This window comes from Artemia franciscana, chromosome 1, assembly GCF_032884065.1.
Source record: "Artemia franciscana chromosome 1, ASM3288406v1, whole genome shotgun sequence".
NCBI lineage: Eukaryota > Metazoa > Arthropoda > Branchiopoda > Anostraca > Artemiidae > Artemia > Artemia franciscana.
Genome location: NC_088863.1, coordinates 50,127,445 through 50,147,925, shown reverse-complemented (window position 1 = coordinate 50,147,925; position 20,481 = coordinate 50,127,445). Strand labels below are relative to the sequence as shown.

The following is a 20,481-nucleotide window of genomic DNA, read 5'->3' as shown; positions in this document are numbered from 1 at the left end:
TTCCCCACCAAGTTTCATCCAGATCCCTCCGATCTAAGTGTTTTCCGAGTTTTAGGTTTCCCCCTCCCAGATCCTTCCCCAATGTCATCAGATCCGGTCGGGATTCAAAGTAAGAGCTCTGAGAAACGATATTCTTATAAATATCAAATTTCATTGAGATCCGATCACCCGTTCGTTAGTTATAAATACCGCATTTTTTCTAATTTTTCAGAATTACCCTCCCTCCCCTAACTACCCCAAAGAGAGCGGATCCGTTCCGGTTATGTCAATCATGTATCTAGGACTTGTGCTTATTTTTCCCACTAAGTTTCATCCTGATCCCTGCACTCTAAGTGTTTTCCAAGATTTTAGGTTTCCTCCTCCCAACTCCCCCCCCCCCAATGTCACCAGATCCGGTCGGGAATAACGGCTCTAAGACACGATATCCTTCCAAATATCAAATTTTATCAAGATCTGATCAACCGTTCGTAAGTTAAAAATGCTTTAATTTTTCTATTTTTCCGAATTAATGGGCCCCCACTCTCCCCAGATAGTCAAATCGGGAAAACTACTATTTCAAATTTAATCTGGTCCGGTCCCTGATACGCCTCCCAAATTTCATCGTCCTAGCTTACCTGGAAGTGCCTAAAGTAGCAAAACCGGGACCGACAGACCGACAGAATTTGCGATTGCTATATGTCACTACATGTAACTGCAACTGCTTACGACCGTTACTACTGCTACTACTACTACTACTATTGCTGCTGCTAAGTACTACAACTAATACTATTGCTACTACTAATTCTATTGAACTAAATCAAAAGAGTTTAGATGCATCCAGGTTGTCAAAATGGCACAAATGCAATATCTTAGGAATGAAATGGGGTATCAAGTTAAAAACTTGAAAGTAGGGGGGGGGGATGTAAAACTGAGTCAAAATAAACTATGTGGATCCATATTGTAAAAAGCGTGCCTATGCACGCTTTTTACAATCTTCTAATATTTCATAAAACGAAAGTATAAGAAAATAACGAAGCAAAAACTTCAATAATTACAATGGGATTGAATCGAAATGCTCCCGCCAAGTTTTAGAGTCCGGAAGAATTGTAGTTTTTTTCACAACCACAAAGTTTAAAGGGCGTCATTTAAAACACGTATTGTCAATGTTAATGTAAAAAAATCATGTTGAAAATTGAAGTGAAAAGGGGTTTTCCGGTTCTGCTAAATAGGTATAACTAGCACTTGACTTACTATTAAATCTTGACGATTTGAATCAGCACCATGGCGAATCAGCTGCATAACAATTTCCAGATGCCCTTCGGCTGCTGCACGTTGTAACGGAGTTGACATAGCCTAAAAGAAAGTTCACTAAATTAAGTAAAGGATAATTATTCGAATTAATGTTTATTGCATTAGTAATACATACTATTGATAAAGATAAAACAGAATACGACTAGTCGTAATCATAATAAAATGTTGTGTAACTAACAGAATATGTGTAAATTTTGAACTGATAATAATGTGCGCAAAAAATTCAGTAATGAGGTTTTAATTTCTCAGAAGCTTATTTGCTCTGACAATTTTATTTAATTAAGCTCTATGCAGCCAAATGATCGTGTTAGCACTTTATACAGCACCCTATAAGATCCTTGCGCATTGAACCATTTAATCCATGCCACTCCCCACCTCCCAAAATCCCAAAAATTTCACCTTGCTTCTATAATTTTTATGCGTTCCATTCAACCCACCTTACCACGTTTACATAGCCTTACCGTCCCCTGAAAAAAAGTGAATTCCTTCCATAAGTCCTTCGCCAGTGAATGTAAAAAGGATAGGACCTTGTGGAAAGATTTCCGCGAGGAAGAAGGAATGTATCATTTTTTTGAAAATAATTGGGCATTGCCCGGTGGAACTGATTGAGTCAGAATCTTTCTAAACATTGGGAGCGTATAATCATATGAAACAATCTTGTTTGTACATATACCTTATTGGCAATAGAATGAAGTGAAGAACGAGGATAATGTCGTGAATACAAAATTGGATAAACATTAGTGGTCTTTATGGCACTTGGTATTTACCAAGTGACATATAGCGATCGGAAATTCTGTCGGTCCCGGTTTTGCTAGTTTAGGCACTTCCAGATAAGCTAGGACGATTAAATTTGGCAGGCGTATCAGGGACCAGACCAGATTAAATTAGAAATAGTCGTTTCTCGATTCGATCATCTTGGGGGAGTGGGTGGGGAGATTAATTCGGAAAAATTTGAAAAACGAGGTATTTTCAACTTAGGAATGGGTAATCAGATCCTAATGAAATTCGATATTTAGAAGGATATTATGTCTCAGAGCTCTTATTTTAAATCCTGACCGGATCTGGTGACAATGGGGGGAGTTGGAGGGGAAAACCTAAAATCTTAGAGAATGCTTAGAGTGGAGGGATCTGGATGAAACTTGGTGGGAAAAATAAGCACAAGTCCTAGATACGTGTTTGATATAACCGGAACACATCCGCTCTCTTTGGAGGAGTGGGGGGGAGGGTTAATTCTGAAAAAATAGAAAAAACAGTTATTTTTAACTTACGAAGGAGAGATCGGATCTTAATGAAATTTGATATTTAGAAGGACCTAGTAACTCAGATCTCTTATTTTAAATCCCGACCGGATCCAGTGTCATTGGGGAAGTTGGGGGGCACCGGAAATCTTGTAAAACGCTTAAAGTGGAGAGATCAGGATGAAACTTGGTGGAAAGAATAAGCACAAGTCCAAGATACGTCACTGACATAAACGGACCGGATCCGCTCTTTTTGGTGGAGTTTGGGGGAGTGTAATTTACCCCCCATTTACGAATAGGTGACCGGATCGTAATGAAACTTGATATATAGAAAGATCTTATGTCTCAGATGCTCCATGTTCAGTTCGAATTGGATCCGGGGACATAGGATAGGGGGGTTGGAGGAGGGAAACAGAAATCTTGGGAAACGCTTAGAGTGGAGAGGTCGGGATGAAACTTGATAGGAAGAATCAGCACAAGTTCTAGATACGTGAATGACATAATTGGAACGTATCCAACCTCTTTGGTGGAGTTGGGGAGAATTCCCGTGTTTTGGCGTGTTCTATGCTTCTGGACGTGCTAGGACGATGAAAATTGGTAAGCGTGTCAGGGACCTGCACAAACTGACTTGATAACAGTAGTTTCCCCAATTCCACCATCTGGGCGACTGAAGGGAGAGGAAAAAATGAGAAAAATTAGAGGTATTTTTAACTTACGAATGGGTGATCAGATCTTGATGAAATTTGATATTTAGAAGGATCTTGTGTCTCAGAGCTCTTATTTTAAATCCCGACCGTACCCGGTGATATTGGAAGAGTTGGAGGGGGAAACGGGAAATCTTGGAAAACGCTTAGAGCGGAGAGATCGGGATGAAACTTTGTGGTAAGAATAAGCACAAGTCTTAGATATGAGATTGACATAACCGGACTTAATCCGCTCTCTTTGGGGGAGTTGGAGGGGGGGGGGTGTTAACTCGGAAAAATTAGAAAAATGAGGTATTTTTAACTTAAAAACGGGTGACCGGATCTAAATGAAATTTGATATTTAGAAGGAACTCATGTCCCAGAGCTCTTATTTAGATTCCGACCGGCATTAAGCCTCTGATTTTCCTTTTAAATCAATCTATTGATTTTTATAATTTTGCTAGGGCACATGCCATATGAGCTCTTGACTCTTCCGTCCTCGTCACAAGTGCCATATGAGCTCTTAGCTCTTGTTTAACTGTTCTAACATATGTTGGTTACCAAGAGATACAAAAACAATCCCGGTTAGAGCTAACAAGAAATCAGTAGCCAATATGGTAACAAACTTATCTAACAAACAGATCGGTTTTGAAAGACAATTGTTGGAGAATTTGAGGTGCAATAAAAGCAAGGGGACTAGCTTCTGGGCTAGATGCTATGACTTGAGAGTATAAGACTCAACCTGGATTCCTAAGGCCTTTTGTAGGGACCCTGTAAAAATTTCACACAGAGGTTAGCCTGGTACGCTGTTTCAATTTATTTTCTGAATTTGTAGTAATTTTTTAATCTATCTTTTTTTGTTCGGGAGAATTAATAACCGACAGTTTTTGCTTCCTAACATTTTTGTTTCTGCGAGCTATCCACAAAATATTAGCTAACAAAGGAACGGAAGAAAATTACCAATCTTCTGTGAATGACTCCAGATGGGTTGAATAAACGTTTCATACGCAGTACAATAGCGCTGTCTCAGTAAGGAACGAAGTGGGTCCAAGGTATTATTTATCCTTTTTTTTTTCTTCACTAGGGCCCTTCGTACGGAGGGAGTTGTCGTAGAAACTTCGGAAGGGCCTTCTAGTGGCCTTTTAAAGAGTCAAATCTGATTTGAGGTCAAATATCCTCGGAGGGTAAACATCCCTCCTCCCATGTCCATTTTCCCCCAAAAACATCTAATAAAATTTTGAAATAAATTTTTATTACAGTATACTCGACGGGCCCAATAAACATGCCTTTGGGGATATCATGCCCCCACCAACCTCAGGGAAAGGGCTGTAAGTTTTGCAATTCGCTAATTGTTCATATATAATATTCGTTATCGGGAGGGGGATACGTTTGACCTTTGGTATCCAAAAAGACCAAATGTATTCAGGTGAAGCTTTTAGGGAATTTTGAAGGGACTGTTGAACTAAATAAAAACACATTATGTCAATGCAGGTTGTCAAAAGGGCTGTTCTCAGGAATGGCGTAGGGCATTCAGTTGAAAATTTCAGGAAATGATGGAATGATGAAGGGAATAACAGTTGACAAAGAGGCAATATATGCACACTACTACTGCTAATACTTCAACTGCTATCACTCACTACGTTACTCAGTACTAGCATTAATCCTACTGCTATTTCTATTACAACCAATACTACTACTACCACTACTACTGCTACAGCAACAATTACTACTACTACTACTACTACTACTACTACTACTACTACTACTACTACTGGTACTTCTACTACTAATACAACTACTAAGGGTGAGAATATGAAGCTAAAAGTTTTAAGGAATATTGAGGAGGAAGTTGAACCGAATCAAAACACTCTGTGCATGCCGGTTGTCAAAAGGACGTTTTAGCAATATCCCATGATTGACTCGGAGCATTAAATTGATACTTGCAGGGCTTGTTGTGGGAAATGTTTAAGTAACCGACAGGCAATATTTAAATGCTACTGCCACTACTTCAACTGCTAATACTACCACTATTATTACTGCTGCTACTATTGAACTAAATCAATTAAACTATCTGCATGAAGATTGTCAAAAGGATATATTAGCAGTATCTCTAGAACGGCTTAAAATATTAAGTTCAAACTTTCAGAGTACGTTGTTGGGGATGCATTTTACAAGTTTTCTCTTTTCTGAACGTTTTCTCTCTAGCTTTAAAAATTCAAAATTATTAAGAATTCAGGAATAAATATCATAATTGATATTCAAGTCACTAATATTTTTTTTTCTGTAATTTTGGTTATGAAGGTAATATTTTTTTTTTTATTATTAGAAATAAAAACACATAGCTTCAAATGGAAATTGTTTTCAGTAAAATGGAAATTATTTTTTGGTCCTTAGAAAACACAGGAGGCGGTAGCCCTACTCTGTTTCCTTTTAGTTTCTGCTTGTTTTGTCTGACTCGGTTATCTATTGTTATTCCTGTAAGTTTTGAACTTAATTTATTTATTGATGGTGATTTATTAGTTTTACTTCCGCTCATCTTTCGTTTAATGCAATTCTTTACTTTTCTTCGGAAAACTTGGTTTGTGAATATTTTTTTTTATATTTATTAGTCACACAAAAAGGGACAGTTTCTCTTGACACAGCAAGATTCCAAAGGAGCTGATGGTATTCCAAAGGAGCTTACGACAATTTGTAGAACATAAAGTTCATCCTCAAAATTGATGAAACAAAAAACAAACCATTGACTGCAAGGAAATGTAGTGTTTTAATTTTCGCTTGAAGACATTAATTTTCCAAATGACATCAGGTAAAAAAAAAAAGTCATAAAAGCCAGCTGGGTGATGAGATGGCACTTTTAATGTTAGGGTTAAGGAACGAAACAAGTTAGTACTACGAAGGATTGCCAATTATAAGTTACTCTGAGGATTAATTATTCCAAACATGAGGCAGTAAAGCTATCAAATTCCTAAAGGAGTGAATCTAGCTAAATTATGAATTACGATGTATCAAAGAAGAGCCCTTAAAATCACGCTATATATACATATATATATATATATATATATATATATATATATATATATATATATATATATATATATATATATATATATATATATATATATATATATATATATATATATATATATATATATATATATATATATATATATATATATATATATATATATACTAACAACTCACCGTAGCACCAAGCCACCTGAGGCCAACATAGCTACGCACGCCCCTCCTCCATCCTTCTCCTAGGAAGTTACCATTTTCTTTAATTATCTCTTTATGACATCCTCCCACCCCAGACGAGGATTACCTGCTCTCCGTTTAGCCCTAGACGGTTGGCCGAAAAAGACTATCTTTGGTAATCTGTCATCCTTCATCCGCCGAACGTGCCTTAGCCATCTCAACCTTTCTTTCATTATAGCCCTAGAAAGCGGAATTGAACCACATTTTTCGTACAACCTACTGTTTGAAATACGTTCAGTCAGCCGGGTACCCAGAACAATCCGTAGGGAATTTCTCTGGAAAACATCCAGCAAATCTTCATCCGCTTTTAACTTTAAGTAGAATTCATCTGAGTCACTAGTATCTCCGTCAGTCGGTTCAACAGGGGTATATACCCCTATAACTGATACCCTGAACTTTTAATCATAAAATGAGCAATTAGTATTCTATTATCAACACCTTCCCAGCCTAAACAAGACTTAGCAGTTTCCTTATTTATCATGAGCCCTACTCCCTGTCTATGTACCTCATCCTTCGTGCCTGAATAAATAAATTCTATATCACCTAGTTTCATGCTTCCTGCCTCTGGAATATGAGTTTCTGAAACTCTTATTAAGTCCAGTTCGAATCCTCTCAATTCGTCAGTAAATATACCAATCCGATAGTCATTTTTAATATTCCAAGTTCCAATTTTCATATTCTTTAAATCACTGAAATTATTTTTGCCTCAGGAAATGCAATGACCTCGGATACCAGTGTACTTCATGGATCAGCATATTTTCTCAAGTCTACACCGAAGCGCTTAATCCGGCATAGAACCGGACAGCAAGAAGTCCCTGGGACCTCCCGTGAGAATGGAGGCTTTGTGCAATCCTGGGCCCATCTTGGTGAAATCATGGTTTTCAGCACTTGGGTCTGCTCTTCTACCAACAAGAGTCGAAATCCTGCATAGACAGCCGCAAGCCTATTACCTCCGACTTATTATATACGAGTCGAATGAACCTTGAGTTATATACGAGTCATTTTATACGAGTCTCAAGACTACTACGGGGAGGCAACCCATGGTAAATAACGAAGATATTTTTCAAGCCGAAAACGCCCGTAAAAAGAGACCAAGCCCAGGAGAATTATCCATTAATCATAATCCCATGCAAATGCTGTGTCGTTTACTAGGCTATAGTTTCTTCGGGGGGCACCACTCCTCAAGTTGGTAGAGTTGACCACAAGGTTTCCAGTCTTGTAGGTACCCCAAAAGGGTCGAGGCAGCCCTTTGCAGAGGCCGTTGTCCATAGATCTGGATCTTACGCCAAGCCATAGTTGTCCTCCTATAGAGGATCCTCCCACGATGGTGATATGCGTCGCCGTGTAATTTAACCAATTACTGGGAGAAGTTTTGTAGCTCATGGGACGTGTGGACACGCTGGTGTGCCCTGTTGAGTGTACATTTGAGGGACCTTCTTCCTCCTCCGTCTGTATTTATAGCCCCGGGCGAGGGTACCCCAATTTCTCTTATGGACCTCCAAGGACAAAGTCCACCTTGGTCCGTGCCTCCTATGGAGGTACCCTACATATCTGTAGGGCGTTCCCCTATCCCCACCTGGGGACACGCTGAGTGGCCTAGGGGATGCTCCTTGTCCAAGAAGCAATTGTTTATCTCGTTCAGCAACTCCTCTAGAAGCGATAAAGTTCAACCACGTCACTCACCCAGTCCCTACAGACCCAGAACTTGCTGTTTGTTCAAAAACCAGTTGTTTATCTAAGGCTCTTTTACTATCACGTCAATGTCATTGTAACATTGACTACTATCAAAAAGAACAAGAAAACATACAATGCTGACAGTAAAAATATTTCATTTAAACTTCCATCAATAAATAATGTACACGTCAAATCTGAAATTTTGAATTGTTTGAATCGTAAAATTCTAGTTTAGGGGCTTCTTTCTATTTTGAAAAGTGGTCTAGATAAGTGGATAAAACTTTCAGGAATGAATCCAGGGCCGAAAATATAGCCCGGGATGGCATTGCCAATCTACCGTGTATATCCTTTTCTTATCTGTAAGGGTTAGAAAGTAATTTCTAAAATGCAATGAAAATGTAATTCCTATGAGTTCAGTAGAATTTTGAGCTATAGCAAGGATTCTTTCCGAAATCTAAGAACAAGATTTACTAACTTTTAAAACGTTATAAGTTAGAATTGAGCATGGGTACGAGTTTCAAAACACTTTTCTTATCTATTACTTGAGCAGAAGATCGATTTTAAGGTTTTATTTTAAGTTTAATTTTTAAACCACAAAAATTTATAAAGGTCATCAAATTCCAGTGTCCTCCCAAGGGAGAAGGCAAAATTTTTTGCTTTGATTTATTTTTTGCCTGATTGGGCAACTAATTTTATGATTTAAGATCAAATAATGTTTGACTGGAAAAATTACGGCTGGTATACAAAATTGCCACTGTGTTCATGCGTACATGGTCGTATCTAGCATATTTTATTTATTTTTTTTTGAGGATTTTCCCCACGGGAATATACTATGGAAAATTTAATCCTGGTGAAAATTCACCCTGGGCAATTGTCCTTAACACCTCCACACGTAAAATTGAGTCAGTAAAGAGAAACCATGACATATAAAGAAATTTCGCATATGAATTCTGGCAATTTCCCCCAGTATACAATTTCTCCTGAAAAGTTCACCCCCTGGAAAATTTGCTCTCCATGGGAAATTCACCCCGTGCAAAGTCCCACCAGCAAAATAATTCGCCCTACAAATATTATACGTAAACAATGACGAAATTTTGTAACTCAAAGACCTTTCCCCTGGGCTGTAGGGGTCTTGTTTTCTTCACAATCATATTTATAAGGCCTTTCAAATATGCTGAATAAAATAACAATCTCAGAGTTTTGACCGGACGATTCTGGGAAAAGTGGCGTGGGAGGGGGCCTATTTGCCCTCAAATTTTTTTGGTTAAGTAAAAAGAACAATAGAACTTTTAGTTTCCGTTGGAATAAGCCCTCTCCCGATATTTTAGGCCCACTTGGTCGGTAAGTATACCCTTGGAAAAAAAAAATAAAACAAAAATAAACACACATCCGTTATCTTTCTTCTGTCAAAAAGTACGAAATTCTACATTTCAAACAGTTCATGCTAACGAGCTGTAATAAGGAGCGACCCGGCTCAACAGTAACCGAAACTCTAAAAAAAAGGAATTTTTATACCAATAGTCATATCAAAAGAATCGCATTTTAATGCTGATTTTAAATAGATAAGTTTCATCAAGATCAGTTATACCCATCACAAGTTATGCGCCTGAGAAAATTTGCCTCATTTTAGAGAATAGGGGGAAACACCCCCTAAAAGTCATACATTCTTAACGAAAATCCCATCATCAGATTCAGCGTATCAGAGAACCTTATTGTAGAAGTTTCAAGCTCCTATCTAAAAATATGGAATTTCGCATTTTCTGCCAGAAGACAGATCACGGATGCGTGTTTATTTGTTTGTTTTTTTTGTTTGTTTTTTTCCAGGGGTGATCGTATCGACTGAGTGGTCCTAGAATGTCGGGAGAGGGCTCATTCCAAAGGAAATTAAAAGTTCTAGTGTCCTTTTTAAGTGACCCAAAAAATTGGAGGGCACCTAGGCCCCCTCCCACGCTTATTTTTTCCCAAAAGTCACCGGATCAAGATTCTGAGACAGGCATTTTATTCACCATAGTCGAAAAACCCAATAACTATGTCTTTAGGGACGACTTACTCCCCCGCTGTCCCAGTGGGAGGGGCTGCAAGTTACAAACTTTGACCTGTATTTACATATAGTAATGGTTACTGGGAAGTGTACAGACGTTTTCAGGGGGATTTTTTGGTTTAGGGGGATATGAGGAGGGGGGCATTACATGGGAGGATATTTCCATGGAGAAACTTCTCATGGGGGAAGAGAATTTCAATGAAGAGGGTGAATGATTTTCTAGCATTATTTGAAAAAGCAATGAAAAAATAAATATGAAAAGTTTTTTCTACTGAAAGTAAGGAGCAGCATTAAAACTTAAAACGAACAAAAATTATTACGCATATGAGGGGTTTACCTCCTCGTTATAGCTCACTCTTTAGGCCAAAGTATTTTTAGTAATTTCAACTATTTATTCTACGACCTTTGTGATTCAGAGGTCATTCTTAAGGAATTGGGGTAAAATCTAAGCTTTAGTGTAAAGAGCGAGGTATCCACGAGGGTTGAACCTCCTCATATATGCTATAAAAACATACGAATATAGTAGGTCGTTACGTAAGTTAATTCGTAAGTTACGTCTATTTTTTACCAATGAAAACGTTTGTAAAAATGTAAAAGTTCTAGTTGCTTTTTTAAGTAATCAAATACTTGGAGGGCAACTAGGCCCCCTCCCTCACTCCTTTTTTCTCAAAATCTTCCGATTAATTGCAATTAATTCATATACAAATTTCGTTTTAATCATTTATGTGCGGAAAGCCAAGATCAAAACATGCATTAATTCAAAAACACCCAGAAATTAAACAAAAAAATAAGTTTTTTAAATGAAAGTAAGCAGCAAAATTAAAACTTAAAGCGAACAGAAAGTACTCCTTATATGAAAGGGGCTTTTCCTCACTCTCTACGCTAAAGTTTTTTACTGTTTTAAAGATGAAATTCAGAGAAAGAGTCAAACTTTAGCGTAACGAGCGGGGCGTTGAGGAGGAAAGCCCATTTCATACACGGAGTAATTTCTGTTCGTTTTAAGTTTTAATGCTGCTCCTTACTTTCATTTGAAAAAACTTATTTTTGTATTTAATTTTCAGATAGGAGCTTAAAACCTCTACGGTAGGGTTTTCTGGTACGCTAAATCTGATGGTGTGATTTTCATTAAGATTCCATGAATTTTAGTTTGTATTTTCCCCCTTTTTCAAAAATTGGGCAAATTTTCTCAGGCTCGTAGCCTTTGATGGGCAAGATTAAACTTAATAAAACCTATATATTTAAACTCAGCATAAAAACCCAACTCTTTTGACATATCTATTGCTGTCAAAATCCCGTTTTTTAGAGTTTCGGTTACTATTGAGCCGGGTCACTCCTTACTTACAGTTCGTTACCACGAACTCTTTGATTTTCATGTGTTGTCTATTTTACTTCGGATTTTTCAATGTTTCAAATAAATAAAAACGGTCTAAAATCAAAATTCCTTTCCAGATTAAATTTCCTTCTGGGATTTATTTACTTACTACTTTATTGACTACATTTCCTTCGAGGAAAGGGGGGGGGGCTCCACAGTGAATATATACAATATTATCCTTCTCAAATGATTTATAATTAACGCTTGCGTAGTTTGCGGCATCTTTGTAGGTTTGTTCTGGATTCTGTGCCATAAATCGCTGCTACGATTTGCTGTTATTCTCGCTTTCGCTTGTACACATACACTATTATATTCTCGGTTATATAATGAAGACAATATGCACATACGGTAAATAAACATATATTTACACTCCCCCGCCGTATGTGTATATATACAGAAATAGATAAATATACAAATATTGTTTAAAACATATATATATATATCTATATATATAAAAATAAGTTGTCTGTGGATCTGTGGATCGTGGATCAGGTGACGTCATGTTTCGGCTGACGTCATGAAATTAGTTGCCATCATTTTTGCTTTAAAGGTGATGTCATTCAAGTTATATAAGACATATGTTCGCGTAGAATTCTATTAATGTTTAAGTTTACAATGACTGATGAAGATGCTCAAAGAGTCTATGCCAAAAAACTTGCTGCTGATAGAGAGTCAGAAAAGAAAGCGTGCCGAGGAATCAAAAGAACAGCAAGGAAACAGGCTTGAGGCTAAAGAACGCAAAACCGCGCAGTTAGATGAAGATCCACCTGGACAGCGAGAGTCAAAACATATTAAAACTGAAAATGATAGCGATGATGATTGGGTTTGGGATTTTGACTTGGATAAGGTCATCAATGACTACCAGATTTTAGTTAAAAAAACAAAGGTTCGGCGATATGTATTTCATAGTGAAGCTGAAAAATAAAGAAGAAAAAGAAAACTGAAAAAAGAAAAAAGAGAAATTACAGACTGGGATACCGGGACACAAATGACGACCGTGACACAGGGAATATAAATGACGACCAGGACACAGGTATTTAAGAATATCGTTCAAAGACAAATTTTTAATTGTAAGAAGACCGTTGAAAGAGAAATTTCTAATTGTAAAATGACTGAAAAACCTACAATGGCAACGGTACCACCATCGAAGTAGATAACCAGTGGGTTTACGGCCAACCTACCATCTTCAAAGATACCACGATAGGAAGACTCTACACCGTTCACCCCAATCAACATGAATGCTTCTTTCTACGCCTGCTTTTGGTGAATGTACCCGGTCCGACATCCTTTGAGTATTTGAGAACTGTAAACGGTACTATACATGACACTTACCGTAGTGCATGCCAAGCTCTGAATTTATTGGAGAATGACCAACACTGGGATAACTGCATCAATGACGCGTGCGAAACGTCAACCCCAAGTCAAATTCGTACACTTGCTCTCCATCAGCTCCTACAGAGTCATGGGGAAAATATAAGTCAAAAATGTCCGAAGATATACTCCATCGAAAACAGTTAGAGACGTCAGAAATGACTTTTGATTTTACATCAGAAATTTATAACGACACTTTAGTTATTATAGAAGATTTGTGCGTACGTATGGCAAACAAACCTCTTCAGGATTTGGGAATGCCTTCACCTAACCGTATCGCTGCTGTTTCGACATGTGTAGAATTGGATCGTGAACAAAGTTACAGTACGAGTGATCTATTGTCGTATGTACAAAATAACATTTACAAGTTAACGTCGGAACAAAAAGACATTTATGATACGATAGACTCAATTTCAGGACGTATACAACTACCTGCTGATTTCTGTAGTTTAGTGACTTCCAAAAATGAATTGATTGAAAAAGTATTTCCGAATATTCTAAAAAATTATAAAAATAATAAATGGCTAAGTGAAAAAATAGGCGACCCACCAAAGCTTTGCAATGGCACGCGACTTGCCGTAAAAAAAACAATGGAAAGCCTAATAAAGGCGACAATCTTGACAGGGCATTTTGAGGGTAAGGCTGTTCTTATTCCTCGCATTCCCATGATTCCAACGGATCTGCCTTTTCAATTTAAAAGATTGCAATTCCCAATTCGATTAGCATTTGCAATCACCATTAACAAAGCTCAAGGTCAATCATTAGAAAAATGTGGTATAGATCTTAATACTGATTGTTTTTCCCATGGACAATTGTACGTTGCATGTTCGAGGGTCGGTAAACCTGACAATCTATTTATATGCAGCGACAATTGGACAGCGAAGAATGTTGTATATTCGCAAGTTTTACGCAGTTAATTTGTATTGTATCCATCTATCTATCTATCTATATAAAAACGAGTTGTGTGTATGCATGTTTGTTTGTTTGTAAAAAGAGCGTTTGCATATGACGTCATTATTAGTGCATACGGTTTTCTATATGCACAGACAATGGGAAAGCCAAGAATGTTGTATATTCACAATTTTTACGTAGTTTAACTCCTGCGGACGAAATGAATGCTTGCCTGAAAAATTCTAATTTATGGGCACACGTAAAAATATTAAAATTAACTACAAATATGCGAGTCCGATTGCAAAACGGTGATTCTGGTCAAACATTTTCAGATCAATTGCTGGCAATTGGAAACGGAAAGCTTCCAGTAGTGGGAAAGCCAAAAATGTTGTATATTCGCAATTTTTACGTAGTTTGAAACACATATATAAATCTATCTATATTCACAGGTGGGACACAGGGACACAACTACAATGGCGCGTAACTAATATGGCGCGTAACGACTTACGCGCGCGGGGGGGCTTGGGGGGGGCGCGAAGCGCCCCACCAACTAGGTGTTGGGGTGGCGCGAAGCGCCACCCCAACAGCTAGTATATATATATATATATATATATATATATATATATATATATATATATATATATATATATATATATATACTAGCTGTTGGGGTGGCGCGAAGTGCCACCCAAACACCTAGATGGTGGGGGCGCTTCGCGCCCCCCAGCCCCCCCGCGCGCTTAAGTCGTTATGCGCCATATTAGTTACGCGCCATTGTAGTTGTGTCCCTATGTCCCACCTGTGAATATAGATATATATATATATATATATATATATATATATATATATATATATATATATATATATATATATATATATATATATGTTTTTAACTACGTAAAACTTGCGAATATACAACATTCTTAACATTCTTTGCTGTCCCATTGTCTGTGCATATAAATAGATTGTCAGGTTTACCGACTCTTGAACATGCAACATATAATGGTCCATGGGAAAACAATCCGTATTCAGATCTATACCTCATGATTCTAATGATTGCCCTTGAGCTTTGTTGATGGTGATTGCTAATCGACCATTCCCTGAGTCACCATCGTCATTTATATATCCCCCTGTGCACCCCGGCGTCCCCTTTGTAGTTATGTCCCTGTGTCCCGGTCGTCATTTATATTCCCTGTGTCCCGGTCGTCATTTGTGTCCCGGTGTTCCAGTCTGTGATTTCTCTTTGAGTGTCCCGGGCGTCATTTATATTCCTTGTGTCCCGGTGTCCCGGTCGTCATTTATATCCCCCTGTGCCCCCCGGCGTCCCCATTGTAGTTGTGTCCCTGTGTCCCGGTCGTCATTTATATTCCCTGTGTCCCGGTCGTCATTTGTATCCCGGTGTCCCGGTCTGTATATACATTCGTTTTTTAGTTTTGTTTTTCTCCTTTATTTTTTTCTTTTTTCTTTTTTTTCTTTTTTAGTTTATTTAGATTTTTAGATTTTTTAGTTTTTTTATTAGTTTTTAGTTTTTTTGTAGTTTTTACCATTTTTTTAGTTTTTTTAGTTTTTTTTTTTACTTATGTCCTGGTCGTCATTTATACTCCCTGTGTCCTGGTCGTCATTTGTGTCTCGGTGCTTTGTTGATTGCTAATTTATATTATATTTATATTTATATTTTTTATATTTATTAATATTTTTTTAGTTTTCTTTTTCTCTTATTTTTCAGTTTTTTCCTTTTTTTTAGTTTTTTCTTTTTTAGTTTTTAGTTTTTTTGTTTTTTACCTTTTTTTAGTTTTTTTAGATTTTTTAGTTTTTTAGCTTTTTTAGTTTTTTTATTAGTTTTTAGTTTTTTTTTAGTTTTTGCCTTTTTTTAGTTTTTTCAGTTTTTTTTAGTTTTTAGTTTTTTACCTTTTTTTAGTTTTTTTTAGTTTTTTAGCTTTTTTAGTTTTTTTTCTTTTTAGTTTTTTTTGTAGTTTTTACCTTTTTTAGTTTTTTTTCTTCTTTTGTATTAGTGTGAAATAATTCAGACGTCATATGCGGACAAACACGACGTCACTCGACAGACAGACAGACAGACATAACCCACAAACAACTTATTTTTATATATATTTATTCATATTTTTTTAGTTTTCTTTTTCTCTTTTATTTTTCAGTTTTTTCCTTTTTTTTAGTTTTTTTCTTTTTTAGTTTTTAGTTTTTTTTAGTTTTTTACCTTTTTTTAGTTTTTTTTAGTTTTTTTAGTTTTTTTAGTTTTTTAGCTTTTTTAGTTTTTTTATTAGTTTTTATTTTTTTTGTAGTTTTTGCCTTTTTTTATTTTTTTCAGTTTTTTTTTAGTTATTAGATTTTTACCTTTTTTTTAGTTTTTTAGCTTTTTTAGTTTTTTTTTCTTTTTAGTTTTTTTTGTAGTTTTTACCTTTTTTAGTTTTTTTCTTCTTTTGTATTAGTGTGAAATAATTCAGACGTCATATGCGAACAAACATGACGTCACCTGATCCACAGATCCACACACAGACAACTTATTTTTATATATATAGATAAGTTGTCTGTCTGTCAGGTGACGTCATGTTTCTGTATCGACTGACGTCATGAAGTTAGTTGTCGTCATTTTTGCCATGACGGTGACGTCATTAAAGATATTTAAGACATGCGTTCACGTAGAAATCTATTAATGTTTAACTTTAAAATGACTGATGAACTTACAATGGCAACAGCCGAGGAAGATGCTCAAAGAGTCTATGCCAAAAAACTTGCTGCTACTAGAGAAAGTCAGAAAAGAAAGCGTGCCGAGGAATCAAAAGAACAGCAAGGAAACAGGCTTGAGGCTGATAGAGAAAGAAAGAACAGAAAGCGTTTCCACGAAAATAATAATTTAGTGCGTCTGTTCAAAACAGCCATCGATTTGATGCCTACTGATACGCATAAAATTGTTATTTCCGCTGACAAAACGCCTCCTGGCAAACATGTGCGTAGATAAAATGGCTCCAACTATCGACGAAGTGGCAATCGTTATGGTCGGTGATCAGTTTTTACCTCGAGATATTATTCTTCATAAGCGAAACGCTCAGCTTTTAAGAATTGCTGAAACTCATCGATGCTACGATGCCCTACAATATCCTATCATTTTTTGGGATGGAGCCGACGGCTATCACTTTAATATTAAATTGATGAATCCAGCCACTAACAAAGAAATGAATAAGAAATGCAGTGCAATGCATTATTATTCCTATAGACTAATGATTCGGCAGGATGAAGAAAATTATATTTTAAAATGCTGTGAACTGTTTCACCAATTCGTCGTTGATATGTATGCTAAAATTGAATCAGAACGTTTGCTATATATCCGCCTGAATCAGACCAGGCTCCACTCTGAACAATACATTCATTTGCGAGATGCAGTTATAAATGACGGTAATACCACAAACGTTGGAAGATTAACAATTTTACCTTCGTCATATGCTGGCAGTCCCCGTCATATGCATGAATATGCTCAAGATGCTATTGCGTATGTTCGTCTCTATGGTCGTCCAGATTTATTTATTACATTTACATGTAATCAATCTTGGGACGAGATACTGCAGCTTTTACTTCAAGGACAATCGGCGGTTCATAGACATGACATTACGGCCCGTGTCTTCCGGCAAAAGTTGAAATCACTGATAAACTACAAAGTAAAAGTTGAAGTGTTTGGGTCAGTGCGATGCTGGATGTACTCAGTGGAATGGCAAAAACGAGGTTTGCCACACGCACATATACTAATCTGGCTACATAAAAAATTACTTCGAACGAAATTGATGAGGTGATTTCCGCTGAAATACCTGATGAAAATGTCGATAAGGGGTTACATGATATTATTGTATGGCAAACAAACCTCTTCAGGATTTGGGAATGCCTTCACCTAACCGTATCGCTGCTGTTTCGACATGTGTAGAATTGGATCGTGAACAAAGTTACAGTATGAGTAATCTATTGTCGTATGTACAAAATAACATTTCCAAGTTAACGTCGGAACAAAAAGACATTTATGATACGATAATGCATTGTGTCGATAACAACGTTGGAGAAATTTTCTTTTTGGATGCGCCAGGAGGTACTGGTAAAACGTTTGTGATAAAACTGATTCTGGCATCAATTCGATCAAAAAATGATATAGCGTTGGCAATTGCGTCGTCCGGAATAGCCGCAACATTGCTGCCTGGTGGAAGAACTGCTCATTCCGCTTTGAAATTGCCTCTGAATTTGCATTCTACAGAAACTCCCACGTGCAATATTTCCAAATCATCTGGGATGGGTAAAGTATTGCAGCAATGCAAACTTACTATTTGGGATGAGTGCACAATGGCACACAAAAAATCGCTCGAGGCTCTGGATCAATGCTTGAAAGATTTGCGAGGGAAGTCGAAACCCTTTGGCAGCACATTAATATTGCTTGCGGGAGATTTCAGGCAAACATTACCTATAATACCTAGATCAACTCCTGCAGACGAAATGAATGCTTGCCTGAAAAATTCTAATTTATGGGCACACATAAAAACATTAAAATTAACTACAAATATGCGTATCCGATTGCAAAACGATGACTCTGGTCAAACATTTTCAGATCAATTGCTGGCAATTGGAAAGGGAAAGCTCCCAGTAGACTCAATTTCAGGACGTATACAACTACCTGCTGATTTCTGTAATTTAGTGACGTCCAAAAATGAATTGATTGAAAAAGTATTTCCGAATATTCTAAAAAATTATAAAAATAATAAATGGCTAAGTGAAAGAGCGATTCTCGCACCCAAAAATAAAGAAGTCCACGAAATCAACAATATTGTTTTGACCAAGATTCGAGACCAGGCAGTTCTTTACAAGTCAGTCGACACAGTTTTGGAACCAAATGAAGCGGTTAATTATCCATCTGAATTTTTAAATTCCGTGGATCTTTCAGGGTTTCCACCACACGTACTACAACTAAAAATAGGCGTACCAATTTCTTTTAAGAAATATCAACCCACCAAAGCTTTGCAATGGCACGCGACTTGCCGTAAAAAAAAACAATGGAAAACCTAATAGAGGCCACAATCTTGACAGGGCCTTTTGAGGGTGAGGCTGTTCTTATTCCTCGCATTCCCATAATTCCAACGGATCTGCCTTTTCAATTTAAAAGATTGCAATTCCAAATTCGATTAGCATTTGCAATCACCATTAACAAAGCTCAAGGTCAATCATTAGAAAAATGTGGTATAGATCTTAATACTGATTGTTATTCCCATTGACAATTGTACGTTGCATGTTCGAGGGTCGGTAAACCTGACAATCTATTTATATGCAGCGACAATTGGACAGCGAAGAATGTTGTATATTCGCAAGTTTTACGCAGTTAATTTGTATTGTATCTATCTATCTATATAAAAACGAGGAGTGTGTATGCATGTTTGTTTGTTTGTAAAAAGAGCGTTTGCATATGACGTCATTATTAGTACATACGGCTTTGTATATGCACAGACAATGGGAAAGCCAACAATGTTGTATATTCGCAATTTTTACGTAGTTTGAAACACATATATAAATCTATCTATATTCACAGGTGGGACACAGGGACAGAACTACAATGGCGCGTAACTAATATGGCGCGTAACGACTTACGCGCGCGGGGGGGCTTGGGAGGTGGCGCGAAGCGCCCCACCAACTAGGTGGTATATATATATATATATATATATATATATATATATATATATATATATATATATATATATATATGTTTTTAACTAAGTAAAACTTGCGAATATACAACATTCTTTGCTGTCCCATTGTCTGTGCATATAAATAGATTGTCAGGTTTACCGACTCTTGAACATACAACATATAATGGTCCATGGGAAACAATCCGTATTCAGATCTATACCTCATGATTCCAATGATTGCCCTTGAGCTTTGTTGATGGTGATTGCTAATCAACCATTCCCTTTGTTGCCGTCGTCATTTATATATCCCCCTGTGCCCCCCGGCGTCCCCATTGTAGTTGTGTCCCTGTGTCCCGGTTGTCATTTATATTCCCTGTGTCCCGGTCGTCATTTGTGTCCCGGTGTCCCAGTCTGTGATTTCTCTTTGAGTGTCCCGGGCGTCATTTATATTCTTTGTGTCCCGGTGTCCCGGTCGTCATTTGTGTCCCGGTGTCCCGGTGTGTATATACATTCGTTTTTGAATTTTTTTTTTTTTAGTTTTTAGTTTTTTACCTTTTTTTTAGTTTTTTTAGTTATACCTCATGATTCTAATGATTGCCCTTGAGCTTTGTTGATGGTGATTGCTAATCGAACATTCCCTGTGTCCCCGTCGTCATTTATATATCCCCCTCTGCCCCCCGGTGTCCCCGTTGTAGTTATGTCCCTGTGTCCCGGTCGTCATTTATATTCCCTGTGTCCCGGTCGTCATTTTTTTCCTATTTTTCTTTTTTTTTTCTTTTTTAGTCTTTTTAGTTTTTTAGCTTTTTTAGTTTTTTATTAGTTTTTAGTTTTTTTTTCTTTTTAGTTTTTTTGTAGTTTTTACCTTTTTTTTAGTTTTTTTAGTTTTTTTTACTTATGTCCTGGTCGTCATTTATATTCCCTGTGTCCCGGTCGTCATTTGTGTCCCGGTGCTTTGTTGATGGTGATTGCTAATCGAACATTCCTTGTGTCCCGGTCA

At 37.0% G+C, this 20,481-nt stretch overlaps 1 protein-coding gene across 2 annotated transcripts in view; it reads right to left on the bottom strand.

The window, feature by feature from the left end:
* LOC136031022 (ankycorbin-like) overlaps nt 1-20,481 on the bottom strand; it is a 129,994-nt gene that overhangs the window by 66,249 nt on the left and 43,264 nt on the right. For both annotated transcript variants that reach the window (XM_065710206.1, XM_065710214.1), the window contains exon 4: nt 1,231-1,332. In XM_065710206.1, the coding sequence (XP_065566278.1) occupies nt 1,231-1,332 (102 nt within the window). The remainder of the gene's footprint in view (nt 1-1,230; nt 1,333-20,481) is intronic.